We start from the raw sequence: 22,464 nt of genomic DNA on the forward strand, positions 1-22,464 counted from the left end.
AAGAGGAAGCTGGGCGAGAGGTGGGGGGGGAAGAGGGGGGTACACATAGAGGGCAGGGTAAACAGAGGGAAGGGGAGGAGGAGGAGGCTAAAGAGGAAGGAGGTCAGAGGAGGACCACTGTAGTCACACAGAAGTCACAGGAGGAGATGGATGAAGAGGAAATGCTGCGGAGGAGGTTCTCAGAGACTGACCTCAGGTAACTAGTTAACTAGTTCACCAGTCTGACCTCAATCTAACCTCAATCCAACCTCCAGTCAAACCTAACCTGACCTCAATCTAACCTCAATCCAATCTCAGGTCAAACCTAACCTGAACTCAATCTAACCTCAATCCAACCTCAGTCAGGTTAAACTTTACCAGTCTACCCTCAATCTAACATGAATCTAACATGAATCCATTATTTTGTGGAATGCCAGTTATCATGTTCCCATAATGTTTTACATGATACTTTTATATTACAAACATGACAGTTGTTTCGTTTCAACAGGGAGGATAGTCATCATAAGAGGCTGTAAAAGTATGTCAAGATTAAAACAAATTGATTTGGAACCCCGCGAGTTCTTCTCAGCAGCAGGCTAACAGATTAGTTTAGCTGTCTAATAAGATGTAATCAGTGTTACATTGCATTCACAGTGGGAACTAAGAGCTTCTTACGAACAGACTCTATTTTTAGTCTGGTTTTGAAAAAACACATCAAGCTAAATGCTCAGATCTTATTAAGTAAAGTATTACCGATGTGGACAGACAAACAGGCCACTCAAAGTTATGGTACACTAGGCTGTAGTCAGTCAGTTGCTAAATCACTTGTTGTCTGTCTGTACCTCTGTGTTGGGTCAGTATGATGTCCTTTTCCTTGCCTGCGCCTGGCTCTATGTGCTTGTAAACTCATCTGACCCTGACTCTGACCCCCTGACCCCATAACCCAGTCCACAACTACCTCAACTCTCTTCAACCCTGACCCCCTGACCCCATAACCCAGTCCACAACTACCTCAACTCTCTTCAACCCTGACCCTCTGACCCCATAACCCAGTCCACAACTACCTCAAATCTCTTCAACCCTGACCCCCTGACCCCATAACCCAGTCCACAACTACCTCAACTCTCTTCAACCCTGACCCCCTGACCCCATAACCCAGTCCACAACTACCTCAACTCTCTTCAACCCTGACCCCCTGACCCCATAACCCCATAACCCAGTCCACAACTACCTCAACTCTCTTCAACCCTGACCCCCTGACCCCATAACCCCAGAACCCAGTCCACAACTACCTCAACTCTCTTCAACCCTGGCTGTTAATGCTTTCAGCTGCTCTCTTTGTAATCACTTTGAATGTCTGTACCTTACCTCGTACGATTGCTGAAAACCCGTACGGGTGATGGTAATAGTAATGTTCTGGGTAGAGGTACAGTAAAAGCCTGTGTTGCCCCTTCACACTAGTACTCCAGTGACACAGCATCAGAGAGCATGGATTGGATAATGAGTCTCTTTGTGAATGAAAAGCAGATGGATGGAGAGCTGGAGAGCACAGTGTTCTGATGAAGTGTTTTTCCTCATGCTGCTATGTACCTTTCTTTTACTCCGTTATTGTGTGCTCCAAGGTAATGCTTTCAACCAGCCTTATTATGGAGATCTTAACAAGGACGCTGAGGCAGAACAGTTCTGTCACAAAATACAGGAGAGGTTCCCAGACAGGCAGATAGAGAAGAGCACTATTTGAGTGGCTTTTCTGCTCGATTGGCTGAACAATTTGATATATAAGAGGTGAGATGAACAAGGCTAACTAGAGTACTACATGGACAGTTTTCTAATAGAACGAATGAACATTTGGCAATACAAGGGCATTGTATAGAAACCCAAACCTCTTCAATAACTCAATAACCATAGTGAATAGCTACAGTGGCCGTAGATTGCTCAGGGACATACATGACAGACATTATTGTCAGTTTTTCCTTTGAGGGTTTTGTGCTGGGAAACGGTTATTACATTCATAGTCTTCACAATCCAATCTCAAGATCAGTGTTACACGTCTCCTCTCAGTTCAGCTGATGTGTTAATGATTTACAGCAAGGAGATAAAGATAACCTTTTTACCACACGCATATAATCACATGATAATAGGGATAAATCAATGGACATGTTTATTTCATGTAAAGTGTATAATACAACACAAGCTCTTTTGTCATGTGCCTTGCACCAATGCACGCGCACACAAACACACACACACCTGAACTAAGCTAAGGGGACTAGATGGTCGGTAGTGATGTCCAGGAAGTTAGTTTCCATCAGTACATTTAAATACACACACACACACACACACACACACACACACACACACACACACACACACACACACACACACACACACACACACACACACACACACACACACACACACACATTCATACACCTCCCACACACACCTCCTTCTTCTCCATTTAATCCATTATTGTTACCTGGGTAACTGCTCATTCTTATGAGTTTAAGTAAAGACTAATACATTGAAGGACAAATCTGTCTTTAACAATAAGGTAGAGTTGCACCCCCTCAAAGATGAGTAAACAAGTCTACACTTAAACTCAAGGGAAGCTGTACAGAGAAATTATGAAACAAGGCACATCTCAGTATATCCTGTTCTTATTCCCCAGTCACTCAACGTTGAGACTCAGCCGTCTATCTGTGGCTCATGTAGATAGGAGGAGAGGAGGACGCACGCAAACTCTCTGACCGCGAGCACGGTTTCCATAGAAACCAATTATTTCTGCATCACCTCAGTTTTAGCGCCGCTCTTTCTGCAAGATGATCTAGATCACACAGTAGAGGCTGCTGAGGAGGGGAGAGGGGAGAAAGACAAGGTTTGTCTTTCCTGAGATGACCACATCTGACATTCATCATTCATCAACCGGTTGTCAAGATGCCTGTCGGTCACTGTCAGTTCAGTGACTGAAGTTATTTACAGTTAGCTTGAATTAGTATTAATCATTTGAAAAGCTGTTTTGAGGAAAAAAATTATCCTTTCAATCATATTTTTCAACTTCAGTTCAAGCATTTTCATGCTTTTCTTGAAGTATTTCAGTCTAAATCTAAAATGTGCAGAGGCTGTGCTATTTTTACCTAAGAACAGACCTACGTTGAACATGCATTAAAATGCTGCTCATCGCCTCGGATAGGAGCCAACCAGACTAAATCCTGTTGGCCCGTGAACACACAGAAATACTTGTGCAGGTCTTGTTTTAGCTGAGGGAACATCTTGGCCTAGATGAAAATGAAACACACAGCAACAATCTGCATGACAAGGAAGGAACACAGTGTTGGTTTGTTCAGTTAGCTGGGGTTGAAACCAGACCCTCCAGTCTCTGGAGAGGCTCAGTGTTCCAAGCTGCCTAGCACTGTGGACAGACCCTGACACAAGATTCAGCCATGAGAGCTAAGGAGGAGGAGGAGGGGGGGGGGGGGGGGGGGGGGTGCTAGAAGGCCATCCGTAACATTAGATGGGAGATTTTGGTATATCTTTGAGGCAAGCTACGGCTCTCATAGACCATCACCTGAACTGAGGACTCAGATAAACTGCAGCCATATATAGCCTTGTTGAAGGTCTGTCTGTCTGGGATGTAGGATGAAGCCAGGCAATAGAAATGCTGCTTACATAATCATATCGATGGGATCAATACAGGAATCATATTGATCATATTGATCTCACATTAATATTTGACTATGTATAAGAGCAGCCCACAACTTCACTGATGTCATTTTGTGTCAGTAGATTAAACAACACAACCACAGTGGAGATAAAAAGCATATGTGAAAATGACAAATAAAACCCACTGCGTTTGTTGGCCTTGAAGTCACTTCTTCATCAAAAGTTCCGATGTGCTTTATTGGCGACTAATACATAACCCTCTATGTAATCCACGACAGAGCAGCTCTCACTAACTCTACTTACTATCATAAACAACGGGCTTTATGAGGTGTGCTTGTAATTTACATCTCCGCTGTTTAACAACCCTTACCCTCCTCTAGTGAGACTGTAGGCAGTGCCAACCATGACCATGCAAGACAACACAGGGTGGCAAAGTTAAACAAGGCTGTATTCCAGTAGAACATTACAGATTTTCATTTTGTAGAGAAGATTTTCCTCTGATATAGTTTTAGCTAGTTACAACAAGTCTTCTATTGCATCAGGAAACTCCTAAATTCACCTGATGGCAAACTAATGAATAATACAAATTCAGAGAGGAGCTGACAGCCTAGGAAGCTTGTATAAATGCTCAGTCATCTCTGCTGAGTTCAGGGGAGAAGTAGAGAGAGAATATTGTAGGCTAGATTTCATTCACCTCCAGCTCTGACTGGCGACTGAGCTCAATAGAAGCACTTTTTGCTGGCACCGTACTGCATTCAGACTGAGATGAACGGGGTTAGGCCAGGGAACTTTCCAGAAGTAGTATCATGGTGTACTTTGTCAGTATCATAACAGCAGTTATATTGCGAAATGCTCTCTCTCCTTTCTCTCTCTCTCTTTCTCCTTTCTATATCTCTCTCTTTCTCCGTTCTCTCTCTCTCTCTCTCTCTCTCTCTCTCTCTCTCTCTCTCTCTCTCTCTCTCTCTCTCTCTCTCTCTCTCTCTCTCTCTCTCAATTCAATTTCAATTTCAATTTAAGGGGCTTTATTGTCATGGGAAACACATGTTTACATTGCCAAAGCAAATGAAATAGATAATAAACAAAAGTGAAATAAACAACACAACATTTACAGTAAAGATGACACTTACAAAAGTTCTAAAAGACATTTCAAATGTCATTATGTCTATATACAGTGTGGTAATGATGTGCAAATAGCTAAACACTGAGCTAATACAGTGGGCTTATAGGCTGATTTATTTCTGAGGAGCTTTACGTCTTACATATGTAGTGCTGGTTGATAGAAAATCATAGTTAAACAGAGTAATCCATAGTTAGTGAATTGTAGCATGTATTATAGATTATTTTTTGTAAATAACTAATGTAGGCTAAATGATATGAGGATAAAATAATAATTTAGATGTGCAGTATTCACTGTGCCTCTTTCAGTTCAGTATCTACAGCCGATTTGGACGAACCCAGTGGACATGTTCAGTTCATACAGAAGCAGAAACATCCCTTCACTGAGTGAGGATACATGAGCCCTACATAATCACCTTAAGAGCAATTAAGGGAAGTAGCCTATGTAACAGGTTCAAACTGAATAGAGCACTAACGCCACAGACGTGAATGTAGAGACGGGAGAGGAGGAGAGGAGCCTAATTGAAATAATTGAAGAAGTAATTGTTAAAGGGCATTGATTTTTCTTAAGTTTGACCCTATTGACTCTTCTTACAATCTTCTGGATGAGACAATTGCGTGTTATAGGTCAGCCGCCGTTTCAGACGACTCCTGTCCTCGGGCGGCTCTTTACCACGTATTTATACTCATTTATACTCATTAGGACTTGAAACCCATGGCACAGGATATCATTTGTCTCTCAAACTTGAAATCTAGCACTGCGAGCCAAAATGAGGCCTTCATTTCGACACCTATTTCCTTTCAAGCAGAATATATGTATTTTTGGGGGGTGAATCATTTCTCAGCAACATTGAAATGAAGTCTTCCACGAATTGTAAGCGTGCTCATAAATCAGGGTCAAACTTCACATCTTCTCCTTGATCACTTGAATCCTGAGGAGAATAAATAAGAACAGATTGCCAGTCATAATGAATAGCTCATCTGAAGCTGGGGATAAAAGGTAGAAAGACTAGAATTTAGAGCTTTAGAATTGAGATGTCTTATTTCTTAAAAAGGTGAAGGCTCTTTTGTTGTTCAAACAATATGACTGTTTCATTTTAGATGGCTGAAGGAGGAACAAGGTGTCACAGGCTTTTACTGTACCTTTCTGCATGTTAGTTGAATTCACTTTTCATTTTTGACTGTTTTGTATATGTACTCATTTTACAATGATCACAGCCATATTAATGTATCAATCAACCAGCTTACCATCCAGTGCATGACACATCTGTGGGAAGTTCAGGCCAGAGGACCTTGAGCCCTGTCCCTAAACCTATTCCCTAAGTCCTAGACTACTGTAGCTGAGCCCTGTCCCTAAACCTATTCCCTAAGTCCTAGACTACTGTAGCTGAATCCTGTCCCTAAACCTATTCCCTAAGTCCTAGACCTCTGTAGCTGAATCCTGTCCCTAAACCTATTCCCTAAGTCCTAGACTACTGTAGCTGAGCCCTGTCTCTAAACCTATTCCCTAAGTCCTAGACTACTGTAGCTGAATCCTGTCCCTAAACCTATTCCCTAAGTCCTAGACTACTGTAGCTGAGCCCTGTCTCTAAACCTATTCCCTAAGTCCTAGACTACTGTAGCTGAGCCCTGTCCCTAAACCTATTCCCTAAGTCCTAGACTACTGTAGCTGAGCCCTGTCTCTAAACCTATTCCCTAAGTCCTAGACTACTGTAGCTGAATCCTGTCCTTGTCTCCTCTAGTCCACTGTCTCCTCCCCGGTCTCATTTTCTCGTCTCCTCTGTCTCCTCTTCTCTCCTCCTCTGTCTCCTCTTCTCTCCTCCCCTGTCTCCACCCCTGTCTCCTCTCCCTCTTCTCTTCCTCTCCTACCTCTTCTACCTCCTCTCCCTCTCCTCTATCCTGTCTGTCCTGGCCTGCCCCTGTAATGGTGGTGTGTGGCTGACAGTGACTTTACGTCCAAAATGAAAAACAGGCAGTTGGGCACGTCGTCAGGGAGTATGAACATGACCAAGAGCACAAGCATCGGTGGAGACATGTGCAACCTGGAGAAGACGGACGGCAGCCAATCGGACACAGGCGTGGGCATGGTAGGCGGGGACGAGGATAAGAAGAGACGCTCCAGTATTGGTGCCAAAATGGCGGCAGTGGTTGGCCTCTCACGGAAAAGCAGGAGTACCTCTCAGCTCAGCCAAACAGGTAGGCGTGCCTGAGTCACTTGGGATATATATCCCTCTGTCCTTCCCTCTGTTCTCTGATGTACTGTACTATGACACTGTCTGTGTATCATGTCTTTCTGCCCCTCTCTCTTTCAATGAATGTCATATGATACCTCAGTTCTTTCCTTTTCCTCCAGTTTGCATATCTTTCTGTCTGCAGGAGTTCTGGATCCAGAGCTAGAAGGATGTCTAGGATGGCATGAATGTGTTTTATCCTCATCCCTTCTCTCTTTCTCCTAGATAATGACAATCCTACTGTAGAGACATTTTCCTTCCTTTCTTGAAACCCTTTGTTATGATTATTTTTCTTTCCAGGAACAGAATTGTACAAGAACGCAACATGCAGACCATCGCAATGGATTGTTAATGATGTGTACGTGATGTTCAAATAATGGTTCCTTTTCTTGTTTTTCCGATACTGTAGTTTTGCAGTTACATTTATGTTTAACATGGCAGAGAGGTGGCTTCAGTTACATGTGTTCTTTTTCTGTTCTCAGTCATGTTTTCAAGATGCTATACTCTTAAGGGCCTCCGTATCATGTAGCACTCTGGGTCTATTCATAGACTGACTGGTGGAGATGCAGCCGGTGGGAGAGAAACATTTTACATTTGATTTAATTTGTGTCACAATGTTTGTCATGAATACTCGAAGGAGTACGTCTTCTCATAGGTGTATCAGAACAGTATGAACTGATTATCATTGGATCGAGAGAGAGCGAGAGAAAGCAATAGAGAGCAAGAGAGAAAAGGAGAGCGAGGGAGAGAGCGAGAGAAAGCAATAGAGAGCAAGAGAGAAAAGGAGAGCGAGGGAGAGAGCGAGAGAAAGCAATAGAGAGCAAGAGAGAAAAGGAGAGCGAGGGAGAGAGCGAGATAATGATGAAAACAGTCAAACCACCTAGCAAAGTGAGGCTAGAGGGTAACACATTGTCGTAGCCTCTCATTTAAAAAACTAGGCCAATTGAATGTACTCCGTCTGAAGGAAAGGACTGGTAAAGATCATTATTGCAGTGATTTACACCAATGGATGACCTGAAAATGTCAATCATCATAAGTTATTTTCATAACACGTTCCTCAGTTAATATCACACAAAGCAAAGCCCATGAACATAATGTTGGTTCTTTTTACATGGACTTCTATTGTTATTTTGACAGAACTTGAATGCAACAATAAAAAGTGCTGCAGACAGGTGGGTGGATGGGTGGGTTGTCTTGAGGTCTGGTCCATCTGTAGGAAGGTCAGCTTCAATCATACCCAAGGTCCTGAGAGCTGATGCTCTGCTGTCTCAAGGAGTGTTCACACCTTAAATGGCCTTTTTTGTCATCAAAGTCAGTGTCCCAAATTGCGCCCTATTCACTATATGCTGGTCAAAAGTAGTGCACGATGGAGGGAGTAGGGTGCCATTTGGGACACAGACCAGGTCTGGGATGATTATGGTCAATGATCACTCCTCCCTTCTTCATCAATCGTGTCCACTGAGGGTTGAACGTAAAGGGAGGTGGGGAATGAGTGTGTGTGTGTGTATGTGTGCGTTACTCACGTGGCGTTGCCTTACCCCTCCAACCCATGATTTGACAGGCACACGACATGGGCCCCAGTCTTCTCTCTTTGTAGTTTTAATCATTCCTACTGATTGCCCCGCAGCGCATCATTCTGTCATGGTTGCACCACAGCCCTGTCAGTAAAACCTCTCTCCTCCTTCGCCCCTTTTTGACTCGTGACTGAAGTGAGCTTCTGAAGTTCTTTGAGTGACTGATTTTGTCAAAATATGGACAATATCCCTGATAGGGTCTCTAGATAGCACATCGTCATGTCTTTATCTGTACACTTATCTCTTCTCATTTCTAACCCCATCCATGATGTGGTTGTATAATAAATTAGTTGGCTATAGTGTCTCAATGGTTATTTCACAAAAGGCAAGTGCACAACTTCTCTGGAAATTAATGAGCACCTGCAAAAGTTATATTTGTATTTCTATCAAAAATAATATTATATAAAAACATAAAAGCAACATGCAACAATTTCAACGATTTTACTGAGTTACAGTTCATATAAGGAAATCAGTCAATTGAAATAAATTAATGAGGCCCTAATCTATGGATTCCATATGACTGGGCAGGGGCACAGCCATGGGTGGGCCTGGGAGGGCATAGTACCACCCATTTCAGAGCCAGGCCCACCTACTGGGGAGCCAGGCCCAGCCATTCAGAATTAGTTCCATACAAAATAACTTTATTACAGTCAGAAATACTCCTCAGTTTCATCAGCTGTCCTGGTCGTAGGTGAAGAAGCCAGATGTGGAGGTCCAGGGCTGGCGTGGTTACACGTGGTCTGCGGTTGTGAGGCCGAGTGGACGTACTGCCAAATTCTCTAAAACAACGTTGGCTTATGGTAGAGAAATTAACATTAAATTCTCTGGCAACAGCTCTGGTGGACATTCCTGCAGTCAGCATTGCCAATTGCACGCTCCCTCAAAACTTGAGACATCTGTGGCATTGTGTTGTGTGACAAAACTGTACATTTTAGAGTGCCCAGCAAAAGGTGCACCTGTATACTGATCATGCTGTTTAATCAGCTTCTTGATATGCCACACCTGTCAGGTGGATGGATTATCTTGGCAAAGGAGAATTGCTCACTAACAGGGATGGAAACAAATTTGTGCACAAAATTTGAGAGAAATAAGATTTTACAATTTTTTATTTCAGCTCACTTTACATGTTGCATTTATGTTTTTTTTTCAGTATATATATACAGTTGAAATTGGAAGTTTACATACACCTTAGCCAAATACATTTAAACAAAAGTTTTTCACAATTCCTGACATTTAATCCTTGTAAAAATCCCCTGTCTTAGGTCAGTTAGGATAACCACTTTATTTTAAAAATGTGAAATGTCAGAATAATAGTAGAGGGAATGATTTATTTCAGCTTTAATTTCTTTCATCACATTCCTAGTGGGTCAGAAGTTTACATACACTCAATTAGTATTTGGCAGCATTGCCTTTAAATTGTTTCACTTGGGTAAACGTTTCGGGTAGCCTTCCACAAGCTTCCCACAATAAGTTGGTGAATTTTGGCCCATTACTCCTGACAGAGCTGGTGTAACCGAGTCATGTTTGTAGGTCTCCTTGCTCGCACACGCTTTTTCAGTTCTGCCCACAAATTTTCAATGGGATTGAGGTCAGGGCTTTGTGATGGCCACTCCAATACCTTGACTTTGTTGTCCTTAAGCCATTTTGCCACACAACTTTGGAAGTATGCTTGGGGTCATTGTCCATTTGGAAGACCCATTTGCGACCAAGCTCTAACTTCCTGACTGATGTCTTGAGATGTTGCTTCAATATATCCACATAATTTTCCTACCTCATGATGCCATCTATTTTGTGAAGTGCACCAGTCCCTCCTGCAGCAAAGCACCCCACAACATGATGCTGCCACCCACGTGCTTCACGGATGGGATAGTGTTCTTTGGCTTGCAAGCATCCCCCTTTCTCCTCCAAACATAACGATGGTCATTATGGCCAAACAGTTCTATTTTTGTTTCATCAGACCAGAGGACATTTCTCCAAAAAGTACGATCTTTGTCCCCATGTGCAGTTGCAAACTGTAGTCTGGCTTTTTTATGGCGGTTTTGGAGCAGTGGCTTCTTCCTTGCTGAGCGGCCTTTCAGGTTATGTCGACATAGGACTCGTTTTACTGTGGATATAGATACTTTTGTACCTGTTTCCTCCAGCATCTTCACAAGGTCCTTTGATGTTGTTCTGGGATTGATTTGCACTTTTCGCACCAAAGTACGTTCATCTCTAGGTGACAGAACGCGTCTCCTTCCTGAGCGCTATGATGGCTGCGTGGTCCCATGGCGTACTATTGTTTGTACAGATGAATGTGGTACCTTCAGGCGTTTGGAAATTGCTTCCAAGGATGAACCAGACCTGGAGAGGTCTACAATTCTTTTCTGATTTTTGGCTGATTTGTTTTAATTTTCCTATGATGTCAAGCAAAGAGGCACTGAGTTTGAAGGTAGGCCTTGAAATACATCCACAGGTACACCTCCAATTGACTCAAATTATGTCACTTAGGCTATCAGAAGCTTCTAAAGCCATGACATCATTTTCTAGAATTTTCCAAGCTGTTTAAAGGCACAGTCAACGTCGTGTATGTTAACTTCTGACCCACTGGAATTGTGTACAGTGAATTATAAGTGAAATAATCTGTCTGTAAACAATTGTTGGAAAAATTACTTGTCATGCACAAAGTAGATGTCCTAACCGACTTGCCAAAACTATAGTTTGTTGACAAGAAATTTGTAATTGTTTAAAAACAAGTTTTAATGACTCCAACCTAAGTGTATGTAAACTTCTGACTTCAACTGTGTGTGTGTATATATATAGATATATATATATATTTATATATATATTGTCATGTTTTCCTACAAGTCAGGCAGGCCTGTCCATGTCAAGATTTTGCTGAAAAATACACATACACATACACGCACGCACGCACGCACGCACGCACGCACGCACGCACGCACGCACGCACGCACGCACGCACGCACGCACGCACGCACGCACGCACACACACACACACACACACACACATCCCCTTTCAGCTCGAATCTTAAGAGCATATCAATATTTCACTCAATGCTTTTAGGTGCATCAGCGTGAGTGTGTCCGTCTGTAAAATCTTTGTCTTGGTTCTGAACCAACCAAAGGATTGAGATTCTGCCATGTGGTCCCCCTGCGATGCATGCTCTCTCTTTGGCCTACTTTGTTGTTGCTTTACCCAGAGGCACTGGCCGCCGACTTGAGGGGCGCATTCAAAGGATGGAAGCCATGTGGAAGGGATAGGAGCAGTTTGGAAGGGAGGTGTGTCTGACTGACAGACAGACACACCAAGTTGTTCCCAAGTGGGCATCAAGAGGTCACGTGCAAACATACACACACACACACACATTCTTTAATCTAAGACGATGGTATTTGTTCTTACTTAAAATATCCCTATACATGCTCCTCCCCAAATCTGCCTCAGCAAAAAAAAACACACTTTAGTGCCTCAAATTCTGCAAGCCATTGGAAAATTGTTGCTGTGTCTATTGCCTTATGCAGTGTTTCAAATGTACCGATGTTGTAACTAATAAAATGTGATGTGTTCAAATAGGACAGGTAGGGTAATAAACATGATGTCCTAAACTTCCCCAATCTGTCATATTTACTATCTCAGCATCTTTCTAGGCAACGTGCTGATAAAGATAGTGTCGGCAGTTACAGAACTGCATTGCCGTCTTGTGATCTCAACGACACTTGATTAATATGCATTCTGGCCCAGAAACATCTGCATGTTGCTATTGTACTTTCTTCAGGTCATGTGTGAGAGCAAAATTGAAAGATTATGTTATAATGCTGTAATTGCATCAACTGGTTAATTGTCTTGTTGTCTTGCAGCACAAATAGTGAGTATTGTCCCAAGCCCTCCCTGGGTTGTCTCTCTGTGCTGTTCTGTTAACACTCTGAGTCCTGATAAAGTCTGTCTGGGAAGTAGCAGAGCCTTTCTCCAGTCTGAACTTACTGATGGCTCACTTGGTGTTCAGGCAGAGCTGCCATGCTGGAGATGTTATATCTCATTCTGTTGGAAAAGCATTAGAGAGAAAGAGACACACAGATGTAGTCCAGATGTAGTCCAATATGCATTGTGTACATACCAGCCTCACCACTTATAGATTGGAACGTAGATATGGTGTTCTACTGTCCCTCAACTAAGTGTCTGTTCTAGGCTGTAAAATAGCTGAACTTTGAGCTTCTAGAGTCCAGAGGAGGGTAATTCATCATCTCCTAATCTGGGCTACAGTCTCTCACACACATGCACACATGCACACACGCGCGCGCACACACACATACACACACAAACACCACCCCCTTTTAGAGCTGGTTCCTAATTCATCTCAGAGGAGGCCAGACACATAGTGTTGGATGATGCATGGAGCACCACTGCTCCCAGGTAGCCTACACTACACTGAGGCTGCCGCTATAACGACTGCTGCTATAACGACTGCCGCTATAACGACTGTGCCGATAACGACTGCTCTGATAATGACTGCTGCTATAACGACTGCTCTGATAACGACTGCTGCTATAACGACTGCCGCTTTAGCGACTGCTGCTATAACGACTGCTGCTATAACGACGGCTATAACGCTACCTCATGCTCTCTTTGTCCCCCCTCTCTCCCTTTCTCTCCCTCTCTCTCTCTCTCTCATCAGAAATGTGGGGCACTGGTTAGTACTGAATTATCTGTAGGACGGTACATCTGCAATGACCTAGCTGGAGTTTATATCCACTCTGAAACTTTTCACTTTTTCTAATCACACTTCACAATTTCATTGTGAATTGTGGACTGATTTCTGATGTAGTTCACAGACACTGACTGGAGAATGCATTTTTTTCCAGTTAGAGAGGGGCTTGTCAAGCAATGAGGAAAGAACCACAGTGACAACTTTTACTAGCCCAAGGAGACAGAGCAATTTGAGTCAAACCTTTACGGCACTGGACTTAAAGGAAAGATTCACCCATTTTGAATGTTGTATCGTATTTGTGCATCTCTGAGTGATCCCGGGGTCATTGAATGTTTTCATGTCATGTGATGCAAAACGCGTCATACCGGCTGTATTTCTGCCTGCTTGAACGGTGAATATTTCGGATATATGAAAACATGAAATGACCCCAGGAATCGATAGAACATCAGTCAGAGATGCACAAATACAATATATGATTCAAAATGGGTGTAACGATTGTTCTCCTCCTCGTCTGAGGAGGAGCATGGATCGGACCAAAACGCAGCTTGTGTGGAATACATGATGAATTTATTTAGACAAGACGAACACGAAGCACACTTGAACAATTACAAAACAATAAACGACGTAGACCGACCTGAACATGAGAACTTACAGAACACGAAGAACGCACGAACAGGAGCAGACTAAACAAACGAAACAGTCCCGTGTGGTACATACACTGACACGGAAGACAATCACCCACAAACAAACGGTGTGAACAGCCTACCTTAATATGGTTCTCAATCAGAGGAAACGTCAAACACCTGCCCCTGATTGAGAACCATATACGAACCACGTCCTGACCAACTAAACAAAGCTAAACAAAGGAAAAACAGGTCAGGAACGTGACAGACAACCCCCCCCCTTAAGGTGCGAACTCCGGGCGCACCACCTAAAACTCTAGGGGAGGGTCTGGGTGGACGTCTGTCCGCGGTGGCGGCTCTGGCGCGGGACGTGGACCCCACTTAAACAATGTTTTTCCCACCTCCTTAATCGCCCCCGTGGCCTCCTAACCACAACCACCCTCCATATCAACCCCACTGAACCAAGGGGTAGCACCGGACTGAGGGGCAGATCCTGGCTGGCGGGCGGCTCTGGCAGATCCTGGCTGGCGGGCGGCTCTGGCAGATCCTGGCTGGCGGGCGGCTCTGGCAGATCCTGGCTGGCTGGCGGCTCTGGCAGATCCTGGCTGGCGGGCGGCTCTGGCAGATCCTGGCTGGCTGGCGGCTCTGGCAGCTCCTGGCTGGCTGACGGCTCTGGCAGCTCCTGGCTGGCTGACGGCTCTGGCAGCTCCTGGCTGGCTGACGGCTCTGGCAGCTCCTGGCTGGCTGACGGCTCTGGCAGCTCCTGGCTGGCTGACGGCTCTGGCTGGTCATGGCTGGCTGACGGCTCTGGCTGGTCATGGCTGGCTGACGGCTCTGGCTGGTCATGGCTGGCTGACGGCTCTGGCTGGTCATGGCTGGCTGACGGCTCTGGCTGGTCATGGCTGGCTGACGGCTCTGGCTGCTCCTGGCTGGCGGACGGCTCTGGCTGCTCCTGGCTGGCGGACGGCTCTGGCTGCTCCTGTCTGGCGGAGGGCTCTGGCTACTCCTGTCTGGCGGACGGCTCTGGCTGCTCCTGTCTGGCTGACGGCTCTGGCTGCTCCTGTCTGGCTGACGGCTCTGGCTGCTCCTGTCTGGCTGACGGCTCTGGCTGCTCCTGTCTGGCGGACGGCTCTGGCTGCTCCTGTCTGGCGGACGGCTCTGGCTGCTCCTGTCTGGCGGACGGCTCTGGCTGCTCCTGTCTGGCGGACGGCTCTGGCTGCTCCTGTCTGGCGGACGGCTCTGGCTGCTCCTGTCTGGCGGACGGCTCTGGCTGCTCCTGTCTGGCGGACGGCTCTGGCTGCTCCTGTCTGGCGGACGGCTCTGGCTGCTCCTGTCTGGCGGACGGCTCTGGCTGCTCCTGTCTGGCGGGCGGCTCGGGACAGACGGGCAGCTCTGACGGCTCGGGACAGACGGGCAGCTCTGACGGCTCGGGACAGACGGGCAGTTCAGACGGCGCTGGGCAGACGGGCAGTTCAGACGGTGCTGGGCAGACGGATAGCACAGGCGGCTCTGGGCAGACGGGCAGCGCAGGCGGCACTGGGCAGACGGATAGCGCAGGCGGCTCTGGGCAGACGGGCAGTGCAGGCGGCACTGGGCAGACGGCAGACTCTGGCCGGCTGAGGCGCACAGTAGGCCTGGTGCGTGGTGCCGGAACTGGTGGTACCGGGCTAAGGACACGCACCTTAAGGCTAGTGCGGGGAGCAGCAACAGGGCGTACAGGACTCTGGAGACGCACAGGAGGCTTGGTGCGTGGTGCCGGAACTGGTGGTACTGGGCTGGAGACACGCACCACAGGGCGAGTGCGTGGAGGAGGAACAGGGCTCTGGAGACACACTGGAAGCCTGGTGCGGGGTGTTGGCACTGGTGGTACTGGGCTGGGGCGGGGAGGTGGCGCCGGATATACCGGACCGTGCAGGCGTACTGGCTCCCTTGAGCACTGAGCCTGCCCAACCTTACCTGGTTGAATGCTCCCTGTAGCCCGACCAGTGCGGGGAGGTGGAATAACCCGCACTGGGCTGTGTTGGCGAACCGGGGACACCATGCGTAAGGCTGGTGCCATGTATGCCGGCCCGAGGAGACGCACTGGAGACCAGACGCGTTGAGCCGGCTTCATGGCACCTGGCTCAATGCCCAATCTAGCCCGGCCGATATGAGGAGCTGGAATGTACCGCACCGGGCTATGCACACGTACAGGAGACACCGTGCGCTCTACCGCATAACACGGTGTCTGCCCGTACTCTTGCTCTCCACGGTAAGCACGGGGAGTTGGCGCAGGTCTCCTACCTGACTTCGCCACACTCCGTTGTAGCCCCTCCCCAATAAATTTTTGGGCTTGACTCACAGGCTTCCAGCCTCGCTTCCGTGCTGCCTCCTCATACCACCGCCTCTCGGCTTTCGCTGCCTCCAGCTCTTCACGAGGGCGGCGATATTCTCCAGGTTGTGCCCAGGGTCCTTTACCATCCAGTATTTCCTCCCATGTCCAGAAATCCTGCGATCGCTGCTGCTGCTTTTTCCCACGCTGCTTGGTCCTTGATTGGTGGGTGATTCTGTAACAATTGTTCTCCTCCTCGTCTGAGGAGGAGCAGGGATTGGACCAAAACGCAGCTTGTGTGGAATACAGGAGGACGGCGGACGTAAAGGTAATGGCGGACTGAACGAAGTTATGTAGAGCACCTCAAGATAAAACATAATATTCGAAATATCTGCTAAATTAGACTAAAATATTAGCACTAAATAATCTGGTGGGTGATAACCTTCAATCTGGATAATAACACAAAACAAATCCTAAGACTAGAGACATTTATCGACAAATATTACGAAAACAAGCAACACCCAAACATGACGGAGAATAAGACAGGGGAACCGAATCAAAAACGAAAACGTGACTCCTCAACCGACACGGATGATCTAATATTCTCAACACCAGCAATGGTAAAGGTCGAAACCGATCTGTTAAAATCAATAAATGACAAACTGGGTATACTTGAATTAGTTAGTAAAGATATAAAAGACTTGAAGGCAAGCCTAGAGATGAGTGATGAAAAAGCTGCGACATTGGAGAAGGAAACACACGCGCTAAAAGTGACGGTCAATAAGATTGAAACCGAAATGAATGAATTTAAAAAGGAGAACAACGTTCTGAAAGAATGCTTACTGGACATACAAACTAGATCCATGAGAGAGAATTTGGTACTTACAGGTATCCAAGAGAAAGAAGGAGAGGTTCCTGAATCTGTAGTTAGAGAGTTCTTTTTTGCAGCGCTTCAGATTCCACGCGAAGTTATCGATAAGATCCAACTTGAACGTGTACACCGCCTCGGACAGAGAGGGCAGAGGTACGAACGCCCAATCGTTGCCAAATTTGCTTCATTTAAAGATAAAATAATGGTTAAAAGCCTGGGTAAAAGACTTGCTGGGACCAAAATTGGCATGAATGATCAGTTTCCGAAAGAAATTGCAGAACGGCGCAAAGTTCTGTATCCAATTTTCAAAGAAAATAGATTAAAAGCGAAACGAGTAGCTCTCGTCGTGGATAAACTATATATTGATAACCAGTTGTTCAGAGACACAAAGATTACTCCATGGTTATTTTAAAAATTACAAAGTTCTCATAGATGAGGAAAATAAACACAATTCAAGCCCGGTTACTGATTGTAACAATACAATACAAAATATAGCTTTTCTATAAATCTTCACATATAACTAATTGAACACAAGCACTATTTCTACATAGTGAAGATAAAAACTAAGTAAACAGAAGGCACAGTATGTGTGGATGGTGTGGTGTGTGTTTATTTTTATTTGTTATGTTTGGAAAGTCGAGTGAGTGAGTAATGAAATAGTTGCATATCCCAGAGCCAGTGTATTGCTGTGGGCCGGGTATGAGAGGGCTTTCAATGTTGTTCAAATGATGGATATACTTTTATAATGAATTATACGTCTTATTTATTTATTGTCCTATCATGGGGAACTACATTTTTAAAATAAATTATATCTAATTATTTATTATCCTATTTTAATGGTACGGTCCATGGCCCTATACCCTAGACACCCACATGAATGGCCCAGATACTAAGGAGAAGTCCCTAACTGTTTTATGTGCATGCTGTAAACGGTCTGTATGCAGCCAAAATGAGGACAGGGACCATGAGCAGCACTGCCCCCTCAAGATTCTGAGCCTGCTTGGCAGGGTTGGTCCTGCAAAGCCAAAGCCCCCTAAAGGGAGAGCATAATAAACAAGGAAATTCTCAAAGCTGCTAATGAGAACCTTGACGACCTTGTACCTAGCCGGTGGGGATTCCGGTGGGGTGCCCCCACCCAGGCAGTGGCAGTGCTGGCAACACTAGCTGCAGTAACCCATGGGGAGGGGGTCACACTCGGACATTCAGAGAGGGGGTATATTATTGTGGCCCTGGTGGCACGAAACCAATCGGACTGCATGGAGATGCTTGGGAACATGGTCAAAATGGATGACCGTATTGTGGGTGTTTCAGGAAGAAGGTGTACATTTGACCTCCATCATCTAGGATGTGACAATGGTAAATAAATCTCTACATTTATGCTCATTTTTTGCGCGGTCTTGCAGGCCTTCTCATGCAGCTGCAACTGCAAGTACAATTGTAAATCATGACCCATCTTGAGTTGGGCTCTGGGATGGTGCAATTGTTGAGAGGGTGAGCTTATGGTTGTGTGGGGGTATGTGTGTATCCCACAACTGTTGCGAAGGAAGAAGTAAAAGATGTTAGGGACTATAGAGGATGATTCACAGCAATATGTAATAAAAATCGAGGTGAGGGCGATGGAAATGCATTTGGCAATGGATCTGCTTCGGTTCGGTGGATGGTGCTGTGTGCACTTTTCGAAGGATGGATCCCAGTCGGTCCGGGGCTGTGCGATGCGGGGGGTCGGGGGTGGTCTGCCGGGCATTGGGATGACAACCCAACTCGAGATGGGGGCTTTTGGCGGGTGGAATAGTGGGGACCAATTGGAGGTTTGCTTAGTGGAGATGCAAATGTCATGGTACAACTATATAGACACTCAATCATTATGTTACTTTTTAATAGGACGTTTACAAACATATATTTTGATAAAAATAATTGAAAGGTGTGTCTCATTATGGTAAGTGGTGAAATAAGTATAGCCAGTTACAATTGTAATGGCTTAGCAGATAATAAGAAAAGACGATCAGTATTTACCTGGCTAAAAGAGAAGGATTATAATATCTACTGTTTACAGGAAACCCATTCGACAGTTTTAGATGAAGTTTTGTGGAAAAAGAACTGGGGGGGCAAAATATATTTCTCCCATGGGCAAAGAAATTCAAAAGGGGTGATGGTTTTAATTAATAATAACTTTGATCCAAATGTGCAACTTGTCCAAACAGATCCTCAAGGTAGATGGATTATTTTAAATATGTTATTGGACAATAAACATATATGGCTTATTAACCTATACGGTCCGAATAATGATGATCCAAGCTTCTTTGACAATATATATAAGAATGTATCAACTCTACAAGCAACACTAGACTCTATTATTATAGTGGGAGATTTTAATACGGTCTTAAATACCTCTATGGACCGGAAAGGAAATCACACTACAAACTATCACCCTCAGGCACTTAAGGAAATCAGGAATGTCATGGATGTATTGGAATTAGTGGATATATGGAGACTTAAATACCCTGACCTAGTGAGATATACATGGCGGAGGCTTAATCAAGCTAGTCGCCTTGACTACTTTCTTATATCATTCTCTCTGGCACCAAAAGTTAAAAAGTGTTTGATATGGGACAGAATGCGGTCGGACCATCACATAATTGGCATATATATTACTCTTACAGAATTTCCACGTGGGCGAGGATATTGGAAATTTAATCAAAGCCTACTAGATGATAAATTGTTTAGAACTAGGACAGAAGAATTTATAACTGACTTTTTTAGACATAACATAGGTACAGCAGATCCCCATATTGTATGGGACACTTTTAAGTGTGCCTTTAGAGGCCATGCAATTCAGTACTCATCTATAAAACAAAAGCAATTTCGATCAAAAGAGTCCATATTAACAAAGGAAATTGAAGGACTAACAGTACAGTTAGATAACAATAAAAACGGTACCATAGAGGCACAGAATAAGTTAGAGGAAAAACAAAAAGAAATGGAGGAACTTATTCAAGAAAGATCCAGTGTAATATATTACAAAAATAAAGCGAACTGGATGGAATATGGGGAAAAATGCACCAAATTCTTTTTCAATCGTCAATATAGAAATGCTACCAAAAAAAACGTATTAACACTTGTTACAAATGATGGAGTCACGCATGATTCACCAAATGATATTTTGAAAGAGGAAGTAAAGTACTTTAAGAATATATTTTCGTTTCAGGCTCCTCCATCTCCACTAACTGAAACTAATTGTATGGATTTTTTCCCTAATAATAATGTAAAATTAACATCTGTACAGAAAGACTCATGTGAAGGCCTAATTACAGAGGAGGAACTACTTGATGCAATTGGGGCCTTTAAGGATGGGAAAACTCCAGGACTGGATGGCATACCAGTGGAAGTATACAAACATTTTTTTGATATACTCAAAGGACCATTATTAGCTTGTTTTAACCACTCCTATATAAATGATAGATTATCAGACACGCAACAAGAAGGTGTGATATCATTATTACTGAAACAGGACCCAAGTGGTATATATAAAGATCCAGTCCATTTAAAAAATTGGAGACCTCTTACACTTCAGTGTTGTGATGCAAAAATCCTAGCAAAATGCTTGGCGCATAGAATAAAAAAAGTTTTGTCAGATATTATTCATCCTAATCAGACAGGTTTTTTACATGGACGATACATTGGAGATAATATAAGGCAAGTACTGGAAACAATGGAACACTATGAAATATCGGGGACACCAGGCCTGGTTTTCATAGCTGATTTTGAAAAGGCTTTTGATAAAGTACGACTGGAGTTTATATATAAATGCCTAGAATATTTCAATTTTGGGGAATCTCTTATAAAATGGGTAAAAATTATGTATAGTAACCCTAGGTGTAAAATAGTAAATAATGGCTACATCTCAGAAAGTTTTAAACTATCTAGAGGAGTAAAACAAGGTTGTCCACTATCGGCATATCTATTTATTATTGCCATCGAAATGTTAGCTGTTAAAATTAGATCAAACATTAATATTAAGGGATTAGAAATCCAGGGCCTAAAAACTAAGGTGTCATTGTACGCTGATGATTCATGTTTTCTTTTAAAACCACAACTAGAAACTCTCCACGGCCTCTTAGAGGATCTAGATACATTTGCTATCCTCTCTGGATTAAAACCAAATTATGATAAATGTACCATATTACGTATTGGATCACTAAAAAATACACATTTTACATTGCCATGTAGTTTACCAATTAAATGGTCTGACGGTGATGTGGACATACTCGGTATACAAATCCCAAAAGAAAGAAATGATCTCACTCCAATAAATTTTTATAGAAAGTTAGCAAAAATAGATAAGATCTTGCTACCATGGAAAGGAAAATACCTGTCTATTTGTGGGAAAATCACCCTGATTAACTCTTTAATCATATCACAGTTTACCTATTTGCTTATGGTTTTGCCTACACCTAGTGACCTGCTTTTTAAATTATATGAACAAAAAATATTCAATTTTATTTGGAACGGCAAGCCAGATAAAATTAAAAGGGCCTATTTATATAACGAATATGAATTCGGAGGGCAGAAATTATTAAATATTAAAGCATTAGACCTCTCACTAAAGGCATCAGTCATACAAAAGTTATACTTAAATCCAAACTGGTTCTCTAGTAGATTGGTACGAATGTCTCATCCTATGTTCAAGAAGGGCCTTTTTCCCTTTATTCAGATTACACCTGCTCACTTTCGGTTGCTTGAAAAGGAAATAATTTCCAAAATATCTTTATTTTTTAAACAAGCCTTAGAAAGTTGGTTGCAATTTCAGTTTAATCCACCTGAAAGGACGGAACAAATAGTACAACAAATCTTGTGGTTAAATTCAAATATAGTAATTGATAAAAAAACTGTATTTATCGAAGAAATGTTTAAAAAAGGTATAATTTTTGTGAATGATATCATAAATAGGACTGGTGGAGTAATGTCACACATGCAGCTAACACAGACATATGGAAATGTCTGCTCTACCCAAAATTACAACCAATTAATTGCGGCATTACCACAAAAATGGAAGAGGCAGGTGGAAGGGGATAAAAGTAAGGAACTTGTATGTCGGCCTTATATTAAAGAACATAAATGGTTAAAGAAAAGTGTGATAAATAAAAACATATACCAATTTCATTTAAGGACCAAAAAACTTACAGCTGTGCCATATAAATTGCAAAATAGTTGGGAAGAGATTTTCGATGTACCCATTCCATGGCACATGGTTTATGAATTGATACGCAAAACAACGCCGGATTCAAAACTTCGAATTTTTCAATTTAAATTATTGTACAAAATTCTTGCAACTAATAGAATGTTATATATATGGGGGATACAATCTTCCCAGCTCTGTAGATTCTGCTGTGAGGAGGCAG

General features: G+C 43.7%; 1 protein-coding gene across 1 annotated transcript in view; it reads left to right on the forward strand.

The window, feature by feature from the left end:
* LOC120047193 (regulating synaptic membrane exocytosis protein 2-like) overlaps positions 1-22,464 on the forward strand; it is a 221,937-nt gene that overhangs the window by 178,380 nt on the left and 21,093 nt on the right. The window contains exon 25 of the mRNA XM_038992724.1: positions 6,701-6,951. Within this exon, the coding sequence (XP_038848652.1) occupies positions 6,701-6,951 (251 nt within the window). The remainder of the gene's footprint in view (positions 1-6,700; positions 6,952-22,464) is intronic.

Source organism: Salvelinus namaycush, chromosome 5 (assembly GCF_016432855.1).
Source record: "Salvelinus namaycush isolate Seneca chromosome 5, SaNama_1.0, whole genome shotgun sequence".
In the NCBI taxonomy this organism is placed as follows: Eukaryota; Metazoa; Chordata; class Actinopteri; order Salmoniformes; family Salmonidae; genus Salvelinus; species Salvelinus namaycush.